Source organism: Xiphias gladius, chromosome 23, assembly GCF_016859285.1.
Source record: "Xiphias gladius isolate SHS-SW01 ecotype Sanya breed wild chromosome 23, ASM1685928v1, whole genome shotgun sequence".
NCBI classification, from domain to species: Eukaryota; Metazoa; Chordata; class Actinopteri; order Istiophoriformes; family Xiphiidae; genus Xiphias; species Xiphias gladius.
In genome coordinates this window covers 11,268,288-11,287,464 of record NC_053422.1, presented here as the reverse complement: position 1 = coordinate 11,287,464, position 19,177 = coordinate 11,268,288, and the positions used below count along the sequence as shown (strand labels likewise).

Here is a 19,177-nt window from a genome sequence, read left to right as displayed (position 1 = left end):
TTATCTGATCCATTATTAGCAGCATTTTTCATCTTTATGGCAGAGCTAACAAGCCTTTGAGATCATTAAATAGCTGGGAATGTTCAAATCCCAAGCTAGGCATGAAGATGAATGAAAGAAGCATCACTGAACATAAATCGCTCTGCTCTCTGCATAGTTTTAAAGTGCAGGGAAAGACTTAAGCTATATGATTCACAAGCAGTTCTCCTGAAATGGAAAAAAGAAATCACATAGTATGAAGTGATCTCTCAAGCAACTAGTTTTATTTAATTTAAATCTAAAGCACATTCTGACACTTGTGCAGAAGCAGGGACCAAAAATGATTTATCACAGACAGCTCGTAGAAAATAAGGAAAAGATTACTAAGGAATGTATTACCAAATGCTTATTTCTGAAATGGCAGCAAATTGGGACACTGCTTTTCGGGAAGGAATAATGCATCACACTGGCTTTTCTTGTAGAAAGATCCAGGTGCTTGATTTTTAAGAGCTGCAGAAAAACAACTTCATGAACCATTTGAAAAGCAAACACAGTTATATGTAAAACCAACAAGAATGCATGACTGTAAAAGCAAAAGGACAGTGAAATGTTTTAAGTTACTGAAGAGAAGGAGCTGTCAATATGTTTGTTAACAGTGAAGGGTTCAAGGGTTAAGAGCTGGTAATCAGACAAAGTTTGAGTGATGGACGAGGTGGGATCAGAGGGGGAATGATTCCACGGAGCCGCACAATTTAGCTTGTGTGTGTGTCTATATGTGTGTGAGACTTGTTCGACAAAGAGGTTACAAAGCATTTATGAATCATATCAGTGAGCTGGTAAAGATAAAACCCACTTAAGGAAATATCACTGCCAGACACTGAATGGAAATACACACTCATCGCAGAGCCCCCGTCCTCCTACCTCCCTCACAGTTTTAGACAGCTCGATCTTTCTTCGAGTCTTGGGGTCGTCTGCCAGCGACTTGTTATCAATGGCCCAGCTTAGGTCTCCAGACAGCATTTATCCGTCATGATAAGTTTACATCAGCTCAAATTGCTGCGTTGGTACCTTAAGCTTCATCCTAGTGCTGGGTCTGGTTTTCACGATTTTTTTTTTGTCTGTTTTCTAATCCATGTGTGGGGGAGCATCCAGCCAATATCCAGCCGGCCAGTCTGACTATTCGGCCTCATTCCACAGGTTGCACAGCCTCTCCTCCTCTTCCTCCACCAGACTCCTGATCCAAGGAAATACATAAACACACAAAGTACATGTGAACAGTTAGTGCTGCTACTTAGCTGTAGTCCAAGTTTGCCCGAGAGACAGAATATTGCAATTTATTGAGGTTTAGAATTTATTCTTGACCTTGGAAACAGCAATTGAACTATCTCAGGTCAAGACATGAACTAACTATTATCTTCAATATCAATGAATCTACTGACAAAACAATCACCACAACAATGGGCTTATTGTTTTGTCAAGTGTCATTAGTTAGGTATGAGTGAACCTCAAAACTCAACATGTACGCAGATATCAACGAAAACCCCTTAAAAGTGTTCAGAAAAAAATGGAAATTTTAGATGTAGTCATTTCTATGACAATTGACAAACTCCATCTGCTGATGAAGTTGATTTGATCAAAAACACCAGAACAGCTACTAAATGGATGTTAAGTTAAGATTGTTTGGTCAGTTGCAAATAATTTTTCAACCCAGCACACAAACGTTGATCATCATTAATGCTTTCTGGATTATATTTATCTTGACATCTTTATGCTGTTTCATTTGTATATTTAAACCTGCCACATCTGATATTTTGGTCACCTGTGGGCAGCAGAAACAAGCTGTAAACAGCATTGACATAGTCACATTTTAAGTTAATATGACAAACTTGTTAGCAAGCAGTTGCCCATTTAAACATCCAGGAGCAACATTATCATTCCTTTGATACCTGTTTGTGTCCACCTGATGAATGTGAGTAATTCCACTGAAAACATCTGCCTGCCAGCATCTGGAAACACTAGTGATGAGAGCGGTGAGACTGAACCAATGGTGAGAGGCCGAAAAACCGAAACAATGAGCTGAAAAATTATATAAAGCTCATTTTGCTTCATTGTTAATATAAAAAAAAATTATTAAAACAGTTTTAAAATAGGCACTTAAGTCATCCAATGCTAAATGAACACTTAACTTCAAAGGATCTTGTCCTCAGTTGAGCTACTTGTTGCTGCGTCATGCAGCAAGTTGAGTAGACCCAATTGAATGAATTACTCTGTAATATGGTTCACATTAGCAGTGAGCAAAAGCAGTGAGCATCTGTCCGGACTGCTCTGAGATGCTTTCACAGGCCATAAGCCACCCGGTAATGGCAGCCTGGGGTCATTAGGGTCTGTTGTGCAGACTGTTTACCACAGCACGGAGAGAATAAACAACCACCATTTTCATTTCTTATTCATGGTTTTAATCACGGATGACAAAACACCCAGTGAATAAAAAAAGGGACAAAAAAAAAGTTGGCATCAACTGTGTGCCTTTCCTGTGCCTTAAATGTCTTTGGGACAGTCTGCTGGGTAAGGAGAGGGAATTAAAACTGTGGCGAATTTGGAAATGTGTGTAAGTGAAGGGGGTGCTGACATTAACAGGCTGGCATGGAGAAGAGCTGGCAGAGGCCCAGCACACAGTGCTGACAGTGTGAGGTCCTCTTCGCCCATTCTAATGAGGTATTGTGAGGGTCTGAGCTCAGGCCTGTAGCAGGGCCCCCTGGGGGTCACATGCAGTCGGATGGGCAATGGAGGGTCACTGGAGGAAGTCCATGGCAGCGGGCTGAGATGGCTGAAGTGCGTCACTCCACATATCAGGATGGCAGATGGTTAAACAACCTCAGTGAACGGAGGGAATGGTATGAAACATCTTCAAGGTCACATACAGGAAATTGCATCAGATTGAGGAGTTGTTTCCTGTGACCCCAGCTGGCCCTTGATGTCAGCCCTTTGTCTGCAGAAATACCTTATTATGGACACTGCGGATATCCAGGTGACACTATAGGATATACTTGGACAATATTGGACTCATACACAGGATCTTGCGGAAATATGCCTTGTATTATTCACAGTGATGCTTTTGTAGAGACCTCTTGTTAATGTGGGAGAACAGACGGTGACAAATGAACATTTCTTTCGCATGTGTTTTCTTGTGTGCTTTTAAATAAGCTCATATGTGAAGAATGTCAAAAGTACACAAAGCATCAAGTTGATTTAAATCGGATGAAATCAACCCAGGATCATTATATGCTTTGCCACTGACAGCTCATTCTCCTCGACAGGTTTTAATAACACGTGGTACTTCATTGAGCACCGTAGGGGACGTCTGTTTTCATTTCACTCAGTACCGCAAAGATGGGAATCTACAATACACAGTATGTCAGGGAATGCTCAGGGTCTATAGACTTTAATTGCAATCAGAAACTACAGCACCTTTGACATGAGACGAAAAACTAATCAGTGAAGTCACCTGGTTGTGTTTTTGTTGGAGGGAAAACCTCCATGTTGTCTATCAGACATGGTTGACCATCCCTGCCTCAGAGTGCTAGTTTAGGTCATCGTATTGACTGACAGCCTCACTACCAATTAGACCTCACTGTCCCAAAGTCTTCTTATGTCTCTGGTATACTGTATGCTGCTGTACAAGACATGAGGTGTGTGGTAAAATTTAAGGGGTCTCATTTAATAATAACCAACATCATCTCTCACTGGGCTATCCTTCAATGTGTCATGGCAAGGACATACATCCTTACCCAATCCCATCCCCGCAGGGGTACCCCAAGGCTCGGTGTTGGGTCCCCTTCTCTTTGCAATATACACCACCTCCTTGGGTCAAATTATCTGCTCGCTTTACTTCTAATATCACTGCTACGCAGACAACATCCAGCTATATCTGTCATTCCCGCCAGTTGACCCCATGGTCTCGGAACAGATCTCAGCCTGTCTTTCAGAGATATCCACATGGATGAGAGAACGCCACTTTCATCTAAACCTCTCTAAGGCTGAACTCTTATTCATCCAGGACAATCAATTTCTCCATCCCAGTGTCAACATCAAAACAGCTTTTTCATCTCTCACCCCAACCAAGGTTGAAAGAAACCTGGGTGTGATGTTTAATGAGAAGCTATCCTTCTCTTAGCATGTTGCATCTTTCTCCCAGTTGTGCCGCTTGCTCTATAGAACATAGGAAAAATCAGGCCTTATCTTACTCAATACCCCAAGCACTGTAAACAACAATGTTTTTTAGTATTTAAAAAAAAAGTACCATATACAACAATGTCTCTTAGTATCTAAAAGACATTGTTATATACAGTGCTTCTTCAGATTGTAACCTGTTACCAACCTACATCAAAGTATCAAATTCCAAGTAATATTGTAGGTAATATGGTCAAATGTAATTATCCAAATATGTTATCTTTTGGGTTTGTGTTTTAACTCTCTCTGAATCAGAAACCGTTCTATTGGCCAAATATGTTTGGCCAATAGACTTAATTATGACTAATTAAGTCTCATTTTGAACTAGTTTTTTAATAGTTTAAACTAAGGTTTGTTTCATTTCCCATATAATTTTTTTATTTGTTACTCTTGATGTCCAGATTTTCATTTATGTATGTTAATAAACCTCAGGATGACTAACAACTGCATTACTAGAAGCTAAGAGGGATCTTACAAACAATAGACAATTAAAACAATCCTCTGAGAATATTTGCAAGTCATTTTCAGGCAGTGGTGGAAGAAGTACTCAGATCCTTTACTTAAAAGGTGCTATATGTAAATTCTTGCTATTGCTACATAGCCAATGTTTGCATTAACAGCTGTTTACGTACAAAGACCTTCAGCCATTGCTGTTGCGTTTACAAGACAAGAGGTTAGAATAAACCCTCTGAACAGAGCTACTTCTTCATCCTCTCATGTTGGACTGAGAGCAGACTGGACGCTACAGTGACTCCCTATCACAAAGTGGTATTACAAGACGGTACGGGCCAGAGCTAGCTGGTTAGCATGCTAACTTCAGTAGAAGAAAGGAATTAATAGAAATAGAATCAAAACAAGAGTTAACATTGGTGTTGCTTTCAACCGCTGGAGACAGCTCTTGGAAAATAAAGAAACAAAGTTTGATACTGAACTCACAATGTTTCTTCTAGACTGGTAAGTAAACAGTTGTTAATGCTATCGTTGGCTATGTAGCAATTCCAAAACTTCACACGGAAATGCAAAAACTACTACTAAAAGTAGCAATTCCATCATCTAAAAATGCTCCATTACAAGTGAAAGTCCCAAAGTCAAAATTTTACTCAGGTATAAGTACAAAAGTATTTTCTGCAAAATGTACTAAAAGTAGTACTCATTATGCAGAAATGCTTATTTCAGTGTGTTATATTATTAATTTTAAACTGTAGTATTGGGTACTCTTACCTAATGTAATTTATCAATGTGTAGTCAAGTTTAGGTACTTTATATACTACTGGTCAGTTTAATCGTAAAACACTGCATCATAATCACAGGCTCATCACATGTTTTGACGCAAGTAATATCTTAATCTTAAAAGTAACAAGTAAATATAGCTGTCAGATAAATGTAGTGTAGTAAAATGTACAATACTTCCTTCTGAAATGTAATGAAGTAGAAGTATAAAGGAGCATCAAATTAAAATAGACAAGTGAAGAACAAGTACCTCTAAATTCTACTTAAGTACAGGATTAGACTAAATGCACTTAGTTACATTCCACCACTGTTTTCTGGTATATTTTTTTATTTTTTATATTCAGAGCAGCTTTACACAAACAGAAAAAAATACAATTTTTCAAGGTTTATTACATCAGACTGTCTAACCTGTAGGCAACAATCTCCATGTCTCTGGCCATCTTCTCGCTGAGCAGCCCCTTGTAGTCTTCACACTGCTCCTTCATCTGCGCTTTGAAGTCGGCCTCCTGGTGCTGCATTTCATCTATAGTACACTGAATAACATGCACACACACACACAAAGAGCCTGAGATTAAATGGCATTATGAGTCCAAACCCGTGGTCCATTACAGCCTATGATTACATTAATCAGTACACTTTCATACCTCCAACTCAGTAATCTCATCCATGTATGCAGCCTTCTTCACCTCCACCTCATCTTCCAGCTCCTCATTACACTTCTCAAGCTCAGCAAGCTCCTTTTGTAGCTCTGAAATCTACAGAGAGATATACAGCAATGGTAATTAATTCAAATATACCTATAATTATAAACGTCTCTATTTTATTATCCTGTTAGTAATAATGTAACGATGCCAGACCATAAAATCATGCTTCCTTCATGGTCATTTTCAGTTCAAGAACAGCAGACCTGGAGTTGGCAGGCATTCAATGTCTTTCTCAAGAGCACGTAAGCAAAGTAGATGAGAGTCAACAAAGGGCTTGAACCTGGACACTCTGGTTTAACAATGGCCTTGTCCTTAAACCAGATTTCTGCATCAATCGATAATTGAAAATCAAACAAAAAAAAAAACAACAACTTGTTATGGTGGTAGGCAACGTTTTAACAACTGTTAACACGTCCAGCAGACACGGAACAACATTAGCATTCATTTCAGTTCTGTTTCAGGCCACCTGACAACTGCAAATCCCGTATTTCCTCTTCTTTTAGCTGTTTTGCCATTTAATGAGAAAGATATCTTGGTTTTTAGCAGCTAGATATTTCACTTTCTTCACTCTTGTTTGCTAAAAGTTGCCTATCATCGCTGGAAATGATGATGAAATGGGAGGGATGATGAGAGCAGAATTTGTGGGCTGTAAAACCAAAACAATGAACTAAAAGAGGCTAAAAAAGAGAGTGGAACTGCAAAGACAGGTGATCACTGTGGGTTGGTCACTACAAATAACCCCGCTCACACAATGTAATTTTATCCATATTATATACACAAAAGAACAGAAATTGAGCTCTAACTAACTAAACCTTAAGTATGTCAATTAACCCCAACCATACAGATAATACAGGTTACTTCACTTCTTCCACAAACTAACTGACGAGCATCCCTGCCCCATGTCTGAGGCTGTGGTGTCCCTGCTGTGATTAATTACAGCAATCACAGAAGTTCAACAATTAGCTGTCACAGCCAGATGGGGATTCAGGCGGGTTCTGTTCGTCATTCAGCGAGCCGGCCGGTTACTACTCACAGGCTGATGATGACTCCCTAACCTGGTCCAGTCAGTTACTCACACACTCCTCCATTCTCCTTGGCATGATAAGTGAGGCCTAGCCATGTGTGTGTTTAGGGGAGTAGTGGCGTACAACCCCATCAGTGCCTGCTTTATTATATACATTTCTGCGTCAGGGCTGATTTCACTGCAATCTGTTTGTTTGGTCATGTTGTGTCTCAGTGAGAAACCAGACCCAAGGCATCCATCACAGGCGAGAGAGGAAACAGAGCAGATCAAGCCATGCTGTCCATCCGTCAGGCTGGAATGAGCAGAACTGGGGTTTGTGTGCTGCGCATTACAGAAAAGTAGATAATGTTGGGAGAGTTCTGCTGTGGTTACAGAGGCTCACTGTTTATTTAAAGAGCTGGAGGTACAGCCACAGCCACAGTAATGAGAACCAAACCACCATGTTTGTTACAGATGTGGTTAGGTGTCAGCTGTGGTCTGACCACTGATGGATGTTACAGAGATGAATGTGAACCGAGAGGAGGTAGTTTCTGTTTACTGGAGAACCTCTGTGATTTTACCTGAGTCACAGTTTCCTCATACTTCACTTTGCTGTGTCCTTCGTCCAGTTGCTTTCATGGCCTTTTTCTGCTGGCTGGATGAGAAATATCCGATAAAGGTTTATTTCCTCTCCTCCCTTTGCAGAGGAAGTCTCCGGTCAGTGTGCGTGTGAAGTTTTAAGATGTTTATGATGCTGCAGTCGCTCTGAAAGACGGTACTTAATAACTGAGGATACGGAGGGCAATAAATCCTGTCGGAGCTGAAGGTAAGCCCTTCACATCTCCTGCTGATAGTGTCCACAGAGTAAACACTCTGGTCAGCAGGATCTCCCACACTGTTGCTTGGCTGTCACTCAGCTGCTCTCCACTCCCTTGGCCTACTGTGGGAAACCATTCATTTGCACCATTATGTCTGATTTAGGAGCTGACGGCCGACACAGAGCTAGTTGTGGGCCTTAAGACTCCCCTTTTTTCTTGTCAGAAAAGAGATGGGAAATGTATTGTGGGAAGATCTGAATCTGTGGGTAGTAACAGAGGGATTTCAATGATGTATAAATGTGAGACTTCAGGGGTCAGTTCACCTCCAAAAAATACATATTTTCTTACGTAGCCGTAGTGGTAAATAGCCATGCAGACAGTTTTGTTTTTATTTGCTGAGATTTATACTTCCAATGGGAATTTTGGTTGTGGTTCTCACAGCATTGACAAATTACATCTGAACAATTAAACCACCACGTTTCTTTCAAGAAACAATATCCTCAGACAGTCAACTGTTTTCAGGGACTACAGTATGTCTTAAAGCAATAGTTTATAAAATAAATATAAATATAAATATATATATATATATATATATATATATATAAAAATATATAAAATACCTTAAAATAGACTTATTTGTTTTCTTGCCAAAAGCTAGATAAGAAGATCAACCACTCTCATGTCTGTACAGTAAATATGAAGGTAGTAGTAGCAGCCAAATAACTAAGCTTAGCATACAGATTGGAAAGAGGAAGAAACAGCTAGCCTGGCAACTTCATGGTGATGACTAAACTTAAAGTGACTGCACCCAGCCAAGAAAAATTATTTTACCCCTCATGAAACCACAACTTATTGTTTTTACATTGTTTTTTTGTACGGATTAAACAAATAACTTATAATGTGTTATTTAGGGAGCTATAGAGGTGCTTTTAGGTCAATTTTGTTACCTCTGGACAAGACCTGGCTAGCTGTTTCTCTCTGTTTCCAGTCTTTGTGCTATACTAAGCTAACCAGCTGCTGGCTGGTGGTGTCAATCTTCTCATCCAACTCTTGGCACGTGGCTAATAGGAGTATTCCCAAAATGTTGGCATGGACTTTTCTTTATGCCTTAATGTAAAGCACTTTTTTGGGTGTAATTTGGGTGAACTGAGTCTTTAAGTAGTGATCAAAACAAAAAGAATCCACCCACCAGCATCTTCATCTCACGGATGTCCTTTATCTTTGGCAAGTCTTTGACCATTGACCTTACAGCTTCTCCCACTTCCAGTTGTTTTCCATCACCACATTGAACCACAGCAGAAGAGTCTGCACCACATTCATACTGCAAAGAAAGGCAGTTAGGAATAAGTGCATTTGTTTTTAGGTACGTTTGTAGGTTTAAAAACAGGGGAGCAAAGAGCAATCAGAGCCTCTTATACAGGCTGATGCTTAAACCTCTCCCTGTGTACACCACATTCCTGATTAATTCCTGATTAGACGGAACAAGTGCAGCTGAAAAGAGCAACATGAGGGTGCACAGGTGTGTGGGAGTCAGCCCGCAATCACCATTACTGTTCAAACCCAATAGCAATCATTTTAGCATCAAGACAATTGCATCTCGTAATCGAGGCCAGCCGCAGACAGGACGGTGTCCAGCTGGCGAGGGAAGAGACAGCGTGGGAGGGAAACAGAGGGAGAGAGAGTACATAGAAAGGGTTTGGGGGGGAACAAGAAACACCTACGTATCTAGACAGACACACTAATATATAAATATGCTGGACTCCCTTCAACCATGCCTGCAAATGAGACACGCACACGCACCAGAGTCCACTCCACTGCTGCCGAGGAGCCTGGGAAGGCGGCCAGCAGTCTGATTACAGCCCTGACCTCTGAACCGGACAGACATCCTCGCCCCAGAGGGGGTCAGACCCACCGGAGCTATAGTTTGACCCCAATGGAGCACCTCTGCGCCTTGTAACACACACACTTCCACACACACACACACACACACACGCTTCCACACACACACACACACACACTTCCACACACACACACACACAGGTTGACAAAAGCATCCAGAACCACAGCTCCAATTCTCAAGTTCTTCCCTGGTGTTGTGTTAAGAGGGAAAGAAAACAAGTGGGAGTATCGTTGTGTGATTTGTGGAAGCTGAGATTTACATCTGGGCCTGACCAGGCCGTTTCAGAGGGAGAGAGAGGGTGACTTGGTGAAAACAGGAGAGGTCAGGTGGTCAGTAGAAGGATGAAGATGGCGGCTGGTTTCTGGATAGTTTCTTTATTTAAGTAAAAGTAGCAGAACAATCATTTGGAAATCCATTAAAAGTAAAAGTGCTGCATTCTAAGGGGTTGTTAGATGATTAATGGGGGAGAAACAAAGAAAAAAGAAATGTTCTGCTACACAAATTTGTATTGATTTCTCTGATTTTTCTCCAATCTTTGCTTTTTTGTGAAATACTTAGTAATTTTAACAGTTATGGAACCATGTGAAGATTCATTAGGGGAAATCTATCTTTGGGTTAACTAACAACTCATAATGCACATTTCCATCCATCAGTTGTTACGCATCTTGCAAGTGGAAATGCTCCAAATTCAAATAAAAGTCGAAATATTGCTAAAAAAAAAAAACGGTGTACTGATTAAAACAAATGCGATAAAATACAATGGAAACAGGGTCAGCATATGAACCCTGATATACATGGAGCATTTGACTTAAACTTCCACTGGAGAGACTAAAAATAGCAGCAGACAAAAACATCAGATCTGTGTGAAGCGACAAGGAGATTTTATACATGAAACAAACACAAATGTCATATTTCCATCTTGTTTCCTACATTGTTTTCCACCGTCTGGGGTTTGATTGGCACTTTTAATTACGTCACGGCACATTGTGTGATGGTTTAATGGCACCCGAATTGAAAATTAGCACCACCGGCTGTCGATCTCGATGCACTCAACTCCTAATATTCACATAACAGTAGTGGATGGAAATGCAAATTAATTCCCCATTTTGTTTTGCTGAGTTTCTGGAAATTCAGTTGAAATTTGTGGTACATTTGGATGGAAACCTGAATCTAGACATTTGCAATGTGACAAGGCCACCACTGGTTTAATAGTTAACAGCGTATTTTATTAGCTTATCATATGTTTTTTTTAACTTAAAATCTTAATCTGAAAATTAACTAATATATATATAGTACTAGTATCTATACCTGTCAAATAACAGATACAGTATTTCCGTCAGAAATTTGGTGTAGAAGGTTTATAAAGTAGCAAAAAATGGAAATACTCAGTACTAAGCACCTTGAAATTGTACTTAAATAAATACTTACTTTTCACTACTGGTGTGTATCAGGTTTGTCTGAGTCCACTCATGTGCATGTGAGTGTACCTTAAACCGGGACTAGGAACATGATTCTAAAATTGTACACAAGCTTGCTACTGTAAAGCCTGTGGCACAAAAACGCTTCATGACACGTTTATGTGTTTTATGCCACAGTGTGTCGTACCTGGAGGCTCTCAGCCAGCTGGCAGTAGTACTCCTTTACATCCAGGGCCGGAGTCATGTCAGGGCTGCTAAATCTAATAGCTGCCACTGCTCCCATAGTCCCTTCAGCTGGCTCCAGCAGACTCTCCATTGCCTGCTCATACATGTCACACATCCAAATACACAGTGGTGAACAAGTATTCAGATCCTTTACTCAGTGGTGGAATGTAACTAAGATCATTTAGTCAGGTACAGTACTTAAGTGCAATTTTAGGTTGTTGTACTTCACTTGCGTATTTCCAATTTATGCTGTCTTAGACTTCTAATCCACTTCATTTACTTTACAGCTGTAATTACTCAACAAATTTAGATTTTACATACAAAAAGTGATCACTTTATAAAATATGATGCATTATAAGAGCTCAAACTGCCAAAAAATATAGTAAGTAGTTCAAATTCGCTCCACCAACAACATTAAGAAAACACATAATAATTCATCACCAAAAAGGGCCATTATCTATAATGAGTACTTTTACTGTTGATACTGTCCATACATTTTCTGATTACACTTAAATAACTTAACTTGAGTTATATTTTGAATGCAAAACTTTTTTTACTGTGTGGTACTGCTACTTTGACTAAAGTAAAACATCTGAATACTTCTTGCACCACTGTCTCTGTTTAAGTAAAAGTAATAATACCACACTGTAAAAATACAAGTAAAGCCCTGCACTGAAAATGTTAAATTAGCAAAAGTATGTAAGTATTATCTGCAAAATGTATTTAAAGTATCAGAAGTGAAAGTAATCAGAAAAAATAGCCCGCATGATTGTTATAGTATTACATGTTGAATTATTTGATTATCATTACTAATGCATTATGTAAGGTATCATATGACTGTTGTTATCATATGCTTTCCCTCTAAAATCTTAGTTTATAACGTAACTACTATAATGTAACTGTATTTCCCACTGAATGTAGTGCACTAGAAGTATAAAATAGCATGAATTGAAAATACGTATGTACAAATACCTCGAATAAGTACAAAAGTACAGTACTTGAGTAGTTAGTTACCTTGCACCACTGCAAATGCAAAACACACAGTACATTTTGATGCATTTTCACATACACTGAAGACCTCATCATGTATGTCTACAGCTTCCAATATGTAGTTTACAATAAAAAAAAAAAAAAAACATATATTACAGAGAAAATGAACTGCTAAAGAGCTGCAGTGGCAGTCCGACATTTTTCTCCTTTCCCTCCACCTAAATACCGACATGGCTGCCAATTTGTCAGGGGAATGTGGGGTATCTGGAAGTACTGATAATAACAACAGCTAATAAAACAAAGGCAACTTCTGTTTTCATTTGGTATTCAGCCGCATTTCCCGGACTGAGAGTTATCGAGCGTGTCCCACAGGGAGTGTGTTAAACGCCGGGCGGCCTGGCTTTGTAGAGAAAAACACAGTGATGGAGCTGCTCCTGCTTCAGCTGGCTCCCTCTCCCTCTCTCTCTACCCACAGCCTCTGATCTGATCTGATCTGATACTGGGGCGCGTCTGTCGTCTCCTGGTGATGTGGAGAACACTGTAGAAGGTGGAGAGCACAGGGTGTGTGTGGATATGTGATATAGGCAGTGATGTGGTGTTGTATATATATGACATAGGCAGTGATGTGTGTTGTATATATGACATAGGCAGTGATGTGTGTTGTATATGGTTGCAAACAGGTGCCTGTTTCAAAGGAGTAGTTTGACATTTTGAGAACACCATTATTTGCTTTTCTGCCAAGAGTTTAATTAGAGTATTGATACCACTGCCAATTCTGTTAAATATAAGACAGAACGTGTAGCATCATTCGCATGAATTTGACCGCTGGACTGTTTGTGTTATTTCAATCCAAAATGCAAATGCACCAATCGTACAGACGTTAGCTATGAGCTAGAGCTAGGAGGGGACGCACCAACCATGTCTGTGGGAGTGTGTTTGTGTGTTAGTGTTCAGTTCGTCCTCTAACTAAACTCCGAACTCACCAGAAACTCTGGTTCTTTCTGTCATTTCCCTCCAGTCTCTCTCCTGAAGCAGATTCATAAAGCCCCTGGGATACATGCAAAGTTGTAACATTTTCAACTTACATGGACACGTTTTCTTGTCAATTTGTACTTTTCATAGACTGTGTGTGCATTCGCGCCACATTAAGACACAGTAAGGCTAGAGCCCGCAATCTTAGCATAGCATAAAGCCTGGAAACAGGGAGAAACAGCTAGCCTGGCTCAGTTCAACAAGATTCACCTACCAGCATCTCTAAAGCTCATTTATGAACACATTATATCCTGTTTATTTTTATCCTTAGAAAAACCAATGTTTAAAAACAAGAATCTTTGGTTTTATGGTGGATTATGTGCCAGAATTTTTCTTGGCTGGAGCTGGTAACTCACAGCAAAAACATTTTCCAGCACATAACCCCCTCGGTTTTTGTACGAATTAAACAAACAAAATATAATGTTATAATGTTATACTAATGTTGATAAGCTTTAAAGCTGCTAGTGGGCAGATTTTATTACCTTTGGACAGAGTCAGGCTAGCTGTGTTCCCCTGTTTCCAGTCTTTATGCTAAACTAGGCTAACTGGCTGTAGCTTCATATTTACCACACAGACATGAGAGCGGTATTGACCTTCCAATCTAACTCTGCCAGAAAGCAAATAAAGTATGTTTCCCAAAATGTCTTACTATTCCTTTAAGAGACTGGAATAAGGACTCATTTGACCACAAAACATTAAAAAGGGCTGAATTCTGACTTGTTGCATGGTTTACTAGATTACATAGTTTGTGTTTTGATCCTCTCCCCATATGTTTCTGTTGACATGGCTGTTTTTAGCTACAGCTCTTCAGCAAGGTGACTGGGGTCATCACAGCTGTGTTTGTGACCACAGATCTGGGCATTTCTCCAACACTCCTGTCTGACTTAAGTGCTACATTCTGAGTCATTTTAAGGCTGTAAACTGTTCCTGTTCATCACACTGCAGCTATATATCTTCTCTCCCTCTCACCATCTTGTGCTGGGCCTCCGTGTTGGCCAGCTGCTCCTCGTAGATAGCCGCTCGCTCCCTCAGCGCCAAACACTCCGCTGTCACAGCATCCACTTCCTGCAAAGAAAATCAAGTTAACAGAGAACAGGGCTGAAACTAAAGAAGTTCAACTTAATTTGTGGAGGTGTCTGAGAGGAGCACTCTGCAGTTTGGGAAGTAAATCACACCACAGGTTGAAATAAAGTGGAAAAAGTCCTTGTTTCCGCCCTGAGCACCCATTTGAAAAAAAAAACAACAACAAAAAAAAAACCCATCAGCACCAGCACATCCACCCTGTTTCGCTGAACAGCAAGTAGACACCGCAATGCAGAGGAAGGGGGAGGAGGAGGAGGACGAGGAGGAGGAGGAAGATGAGACGGAGGCTAACTAGACACAAAAGCCCTTTCCACCAATCCATTCACCAGCGGGGGTTCTCAGCTCATCTACTCTTTTTAAAGAACCAGATTAATTGCCGGTGTATGCAATTACAGTGGGTGCCTGCATTTACATTTGGACACACGCAGGGAGGGTTTGTTGGTGAAGTTCTGGAGCCCCGCTGCTCGCGGGGAGGGTGGCAGGGTCCCTGATGGTCAGCAGCAGGCAAAAGTAGTCTGTCCCGCTGCTGCTGTCTGTGCTCAAATATCATTCCGCAGCTGGAGTGAAACTTGTTGTAAATCACAGTCTGTACAACTTTAAAACAGTGTTAATTGATTTTTTTGGCCATTTTTAGGGACAGCAGGACAAGCTGTAAACACAACACTGACATATTAGCACCTCATAAAGTTAATTTGGCAAGCACATTGGTATGCCAATTGCCTATTTTTAGCAGCCAGGGGAGCGAAATTAGTATTAATTTGGAGTTGTGTTCCTCTCCATCTGACATATGTAAGTCCAGTATTTACTCTCCTTTTCTGTTTTGGTTTCCACCCACTTATGAGGAACAATATCTGGTTCTAAAGCTGCTAAATATTCCGGCCAGTGAGAGAGGAAAAACGGCAAAGCCGCGGGCCATAAAACCAAAACAATGAGCTGAAAGATGCTATGCTGCATATTTGGAAGATAGTTGTCATTAAGAGTGACCCCTCTCACACTGCACCTTGTCGTTTCATTAATTTTTAACAAAAATATTGATGAGTGCGGGTTTAAGGTTCATCGGTATTTCGAAATCTAGTGTCCATCGGTTTTTCTTCCCTGATAAAGACCCTGTGAGGTTGAAACTGGTTGGCATTTTAACCAATATGTCTGACTAAATAAAGGCTTTTATTTCTCTCATTTTTTCCCCCATTTTCTTTACCTTAATTACTTGCACTTACTAGACATAAAACTAGCTGGGCTCAGCAGTCATGTACTCCTTTGTATTTGTATTTCTGCAGCCACCAACATCTGCTGATGCAAGAAAATCATAGTGAGACAATGAAGAGGGGAAATTTGTGGGCCTTGGAAATGGAGCAAAATTGGAAGAGGGATAGCAACACAATATCCAGTAGTATAATTCAAAAATAAACCAAACATGCCTTGTTTCATCACAGTCAGTTGGTCTGCCATTATGTTGAGAGAACTGGAGCTATTTGTGGATTGAGCTGTGTAGTATTTGCTCCTCTCCTCCACATCTCTGCTCCTCCTCTACCTCCCTGCTGATTTCCCACCAGGTCTTGTCGCTCTGCAGCTGCTTCCAATTCAGAACCAGAGAACTGAGCCAGCAGGAACATTACGGCACCGAATTACAGGTTGCATTTCATCTGTGAGGGAGAAATTAAAGCCTCCCTCGCATCTGGTCCGGCCGGGAGGAGATGGCCTCTGACATGTGTGAGGGAGGGGAGAGGGTTTGGAAAAGTTGGTGGCTCAGGTTGCAGTGGGCCACCAGCCCAGACTGTGAGACTGCTGGTGATCAACATCCATTGGGTAGCGCTAAGGAGGAACAGCTGTGCCAAGTTTCGCTGACTCAGGAGGACGCCTTGACAACACTGCCATCTAGTGCTTACAGTACATTATCACAACAAAGGTCTGATAATGTACAGTTCAAGCATATTCATTTAATAGTCATAAATTATGACAAATTATTTTTTTATTGATTAATTGGTTTATCATTATTGCCGTTATTATAATTACTGTTTATTATCATTACTTTGTCTAACCCTAATCACGTCTATTTATAACCTAAACATAACCATTTTGAACTTTTTATCTAAACTTGACCATATAAAAACTTGCACTAAAACATTCCTTTACTAATTACAATTAGAAAGGTCCAGTGATACTCATCTGAGTCACCTTCAGTTATTACCATACATAAGCTTAAGGAGCAGAAGCCAGTGCTTGGCAGGGGTTTTTGGTTGTTTTTTTTTGCCCTGGGTTTCAAACTCTCAGGCTAAATACAGGCTGTCATGCCTTGTTGGTGAAGGTGGCTGGGGCAGTATGCAGCCTGAAAGACAATACCAAGGGCTGAAAAAGCCACTGCCAACTATGTTCCTCAGGTGGAAAATATATATATATATATATATATATATATATATTTTTTTTTTTTTTTTTTTTTTTATTTGCAGTTAATGGTGCTCTAAAAAGAAGCTAGAATTAAACACCAGTCAAAAATAAGGTGATAAAGCATAGTGCTCTCTGTAGCTTTGTAGTGTAAATCGGACTGCAATATTCATCATAAAGTATATCGTATCACCTATATAAAAGGCAACTAATATTGGTTAGCAGGACTACAAGAGAGGTTTAGATAGCATTTCTACTTTTTGTTGTACCACCATTATTACAGAAAGCACAGTTACCAATGTTGTATTTGTTAGTATGCAGGCTAGAAAGTGTTTAGTACTAATGACTTACTATGATCTATGACTGCAGGGTTAATGCTTATTGTTAAGTGAAAAACTCATCCCGTTTTTTTTTTTTCACTTTACAATAAGCCATTAAATTTTCAGTTATGAAACTCAGTAAGTTGTCACTTTTCTTCGTTACCTTTGCATCTTCCCTCCTTGCAGCTTTCTTCCAGCCGTGGCTTCCACTAACTTATCAGTTGTCCTCTTCCAACAAGGCCCCATGTATAAGGCTGTTGTATTTACAACTATTACCTCAGCAACATCTTGTCGTTCTTGCTGGAGGAGGATCCTCTGCTGTGCCGCCTTCTCGTAGCCTTCCTTCAGACAGTCAAGCTCTTTCTGTAGCTCCTCAGATTCACACAGAATCTCTAGCTGCAAGGAGACGCAGGGAAGACAGCGATGGATCTTAACGGGGATATAAATCTGGTCTGCCTGTCACTGTACAAACTGTAGTAAAATGAAAGGGATGGGATTGGACGAGATGTGCAATGGACTGTATGAGAAAACTTGATTTAGGCATGCCATCACAGTGAAAAATGCAACAGACACACCGAGGAGCAGCAGCACCCTACCCTCTCCTTGCGCAGTCTTTCCACAACTGCATTCAAGCTATGGTCAGGTTGAGCCACAGCAGAAGTGGTTCTTGAGGAGGCTTGTTGACTGTTCAGCTTCTCCTCTAGCTCCACAATCTCACATTCAAGAGACTCATTCTCCTCCTCAAAACTACGGGCCTACAGGGCACAGAGAACACGGGAAAAGTCAGGTACATGTTTAAAATATATATAGATTCACTGCATCATCTACCAAGAACAAAAGCATGACGCAGCAGCAGAGGGAAAATAAAGTGCTGATGTGTCGCCAGGAGCAGTAACAGCGTTTGTCCTCACCAGTTCAATAAGCCTGACCAGGCGGTCATTGAGGGCAGCGATGGTAGTGCGGTCCTGGACAAACCTGTTCAGACCTTCCTTGTTGAGCGACTTGGCAGCCGCAAAGTCGAACTTGTCACAGTCACACTTGTCAACGGCCGCAACCCTGAGGAAAGGACACTAAGTACCATAGACTGCACTGAGTTTTTTTGGAGGACCCCAGAGGAGATTATTTGACCCACCTTGAAGTATGCATATACTACACAGTCATATATTCATTAGAGGCTACTGGAGTGAGTAAATGAAGTAAAACAAAAAGCTATTTTAAGTAAAGCATCATTCTTTAAACGCTTCATTGCATTTCTGCCCTACCTGTCACTGTAAATGAACACTGTAGACCATGATGACATATTTTTCATCACCATTCATCACCTTCCCTCAGGGCTAACACTTAACTTTAAACACCCCTACTTAGCGTTTATATTCACTAAATAAATCACTAAATTTTTATTCAATGGTTTCTAATTAAATGGTTTCACACAAGTACAATGTAAACCTTGAAAATCACAACACCCAAATTGATGAACTTAGCCCTGAAACATTTGCTTCTGGTCAAAAACATCTTTAAATCTACATATTTTTAAGTGGTCACTAACACCTTACTAGCTAGTCTAGATCAAATTAAGTCGCCCTCCAGGGCAGAGAACCACACTGACCTGACAGAGGCTCGGTACTGCCCTGTACACTGCATACCGAACCCTCCATTTAGACTCCAGGTAACATCATCAAACAGCTTACGGTAAGAGGACACTCTGAGTAAGGCCATGGCCTCTGATGGGTTCAAAGTGGGCTAAAACAAAATAGGCAAACAGAGACAGCAGGTCCATGCTGGGGGTTTTATATTCACAGGGAATGAGAATGTAGCACTGAGGTGAAAGATCTCTCATAGGCCACTGAGGAGACCAACTATAGG

The 19,177-nt window shown here is 40.5% G+C and overlaps 1 protein-coding gene across 1 annotated transcript; it reads right to left on the bottom strand.

The window, feature by feature from the left end:
* Positions 1–305: 305 nt before the first annotated feature.
* vimr2 (vimentin-related 2) lies at positions 306–19,030 on the bottom strand. The gene is made up of 10 exons (XM_040120140.1): positions 18,921–19,030; positions 18,226–18,370; positions 17,911–18,069; positions 17,591–17,710; positions 14,499–14,594; positions 11,470–11,601; positions 9,154–9,285; positions 6,084–6,194; positions 5,848–5,972; positions 306–1,213 (listed from the first exon to the last, which is right to left on the bottom strand). Exons 1-10 carry the CDS (start codon positions 19,028–19,030, stop codon positions 1,156–1,158), a joined length of 1,188 nt encoding a protein of 395 aa, XP_039976074.1. The 3' UTR covers positions 306–1,155.
* Between the last annotated feature and the right edge of the window lie 147 nt (positions 19,031–19,177).

Bases quoted from the DNA above. Each gene is read 5' to 3' on its own strand.
- vimr2 (XM_040120140.1), bottom strand. From the start codon at position 19,030: ATGGCCTTACTCAGAGTGTCCTCTTACCGTAAGCTGTTTGATGATGTT. The intron at 6,195-9,153 runs GTGGGTGGATTC...ATCTCTCTGTAG, and splicing joins TCCGTGAGATGAAGATGCTG to ATTTCAGAGCTACAAAAGGA. The intron at 5,973-6,083 runs GTATGAAAGTGT...CATGTTATTCAG, and splicing joins ATGAGATTACTGAGTTGGAG to TGTACTATAGATGAAATGCA.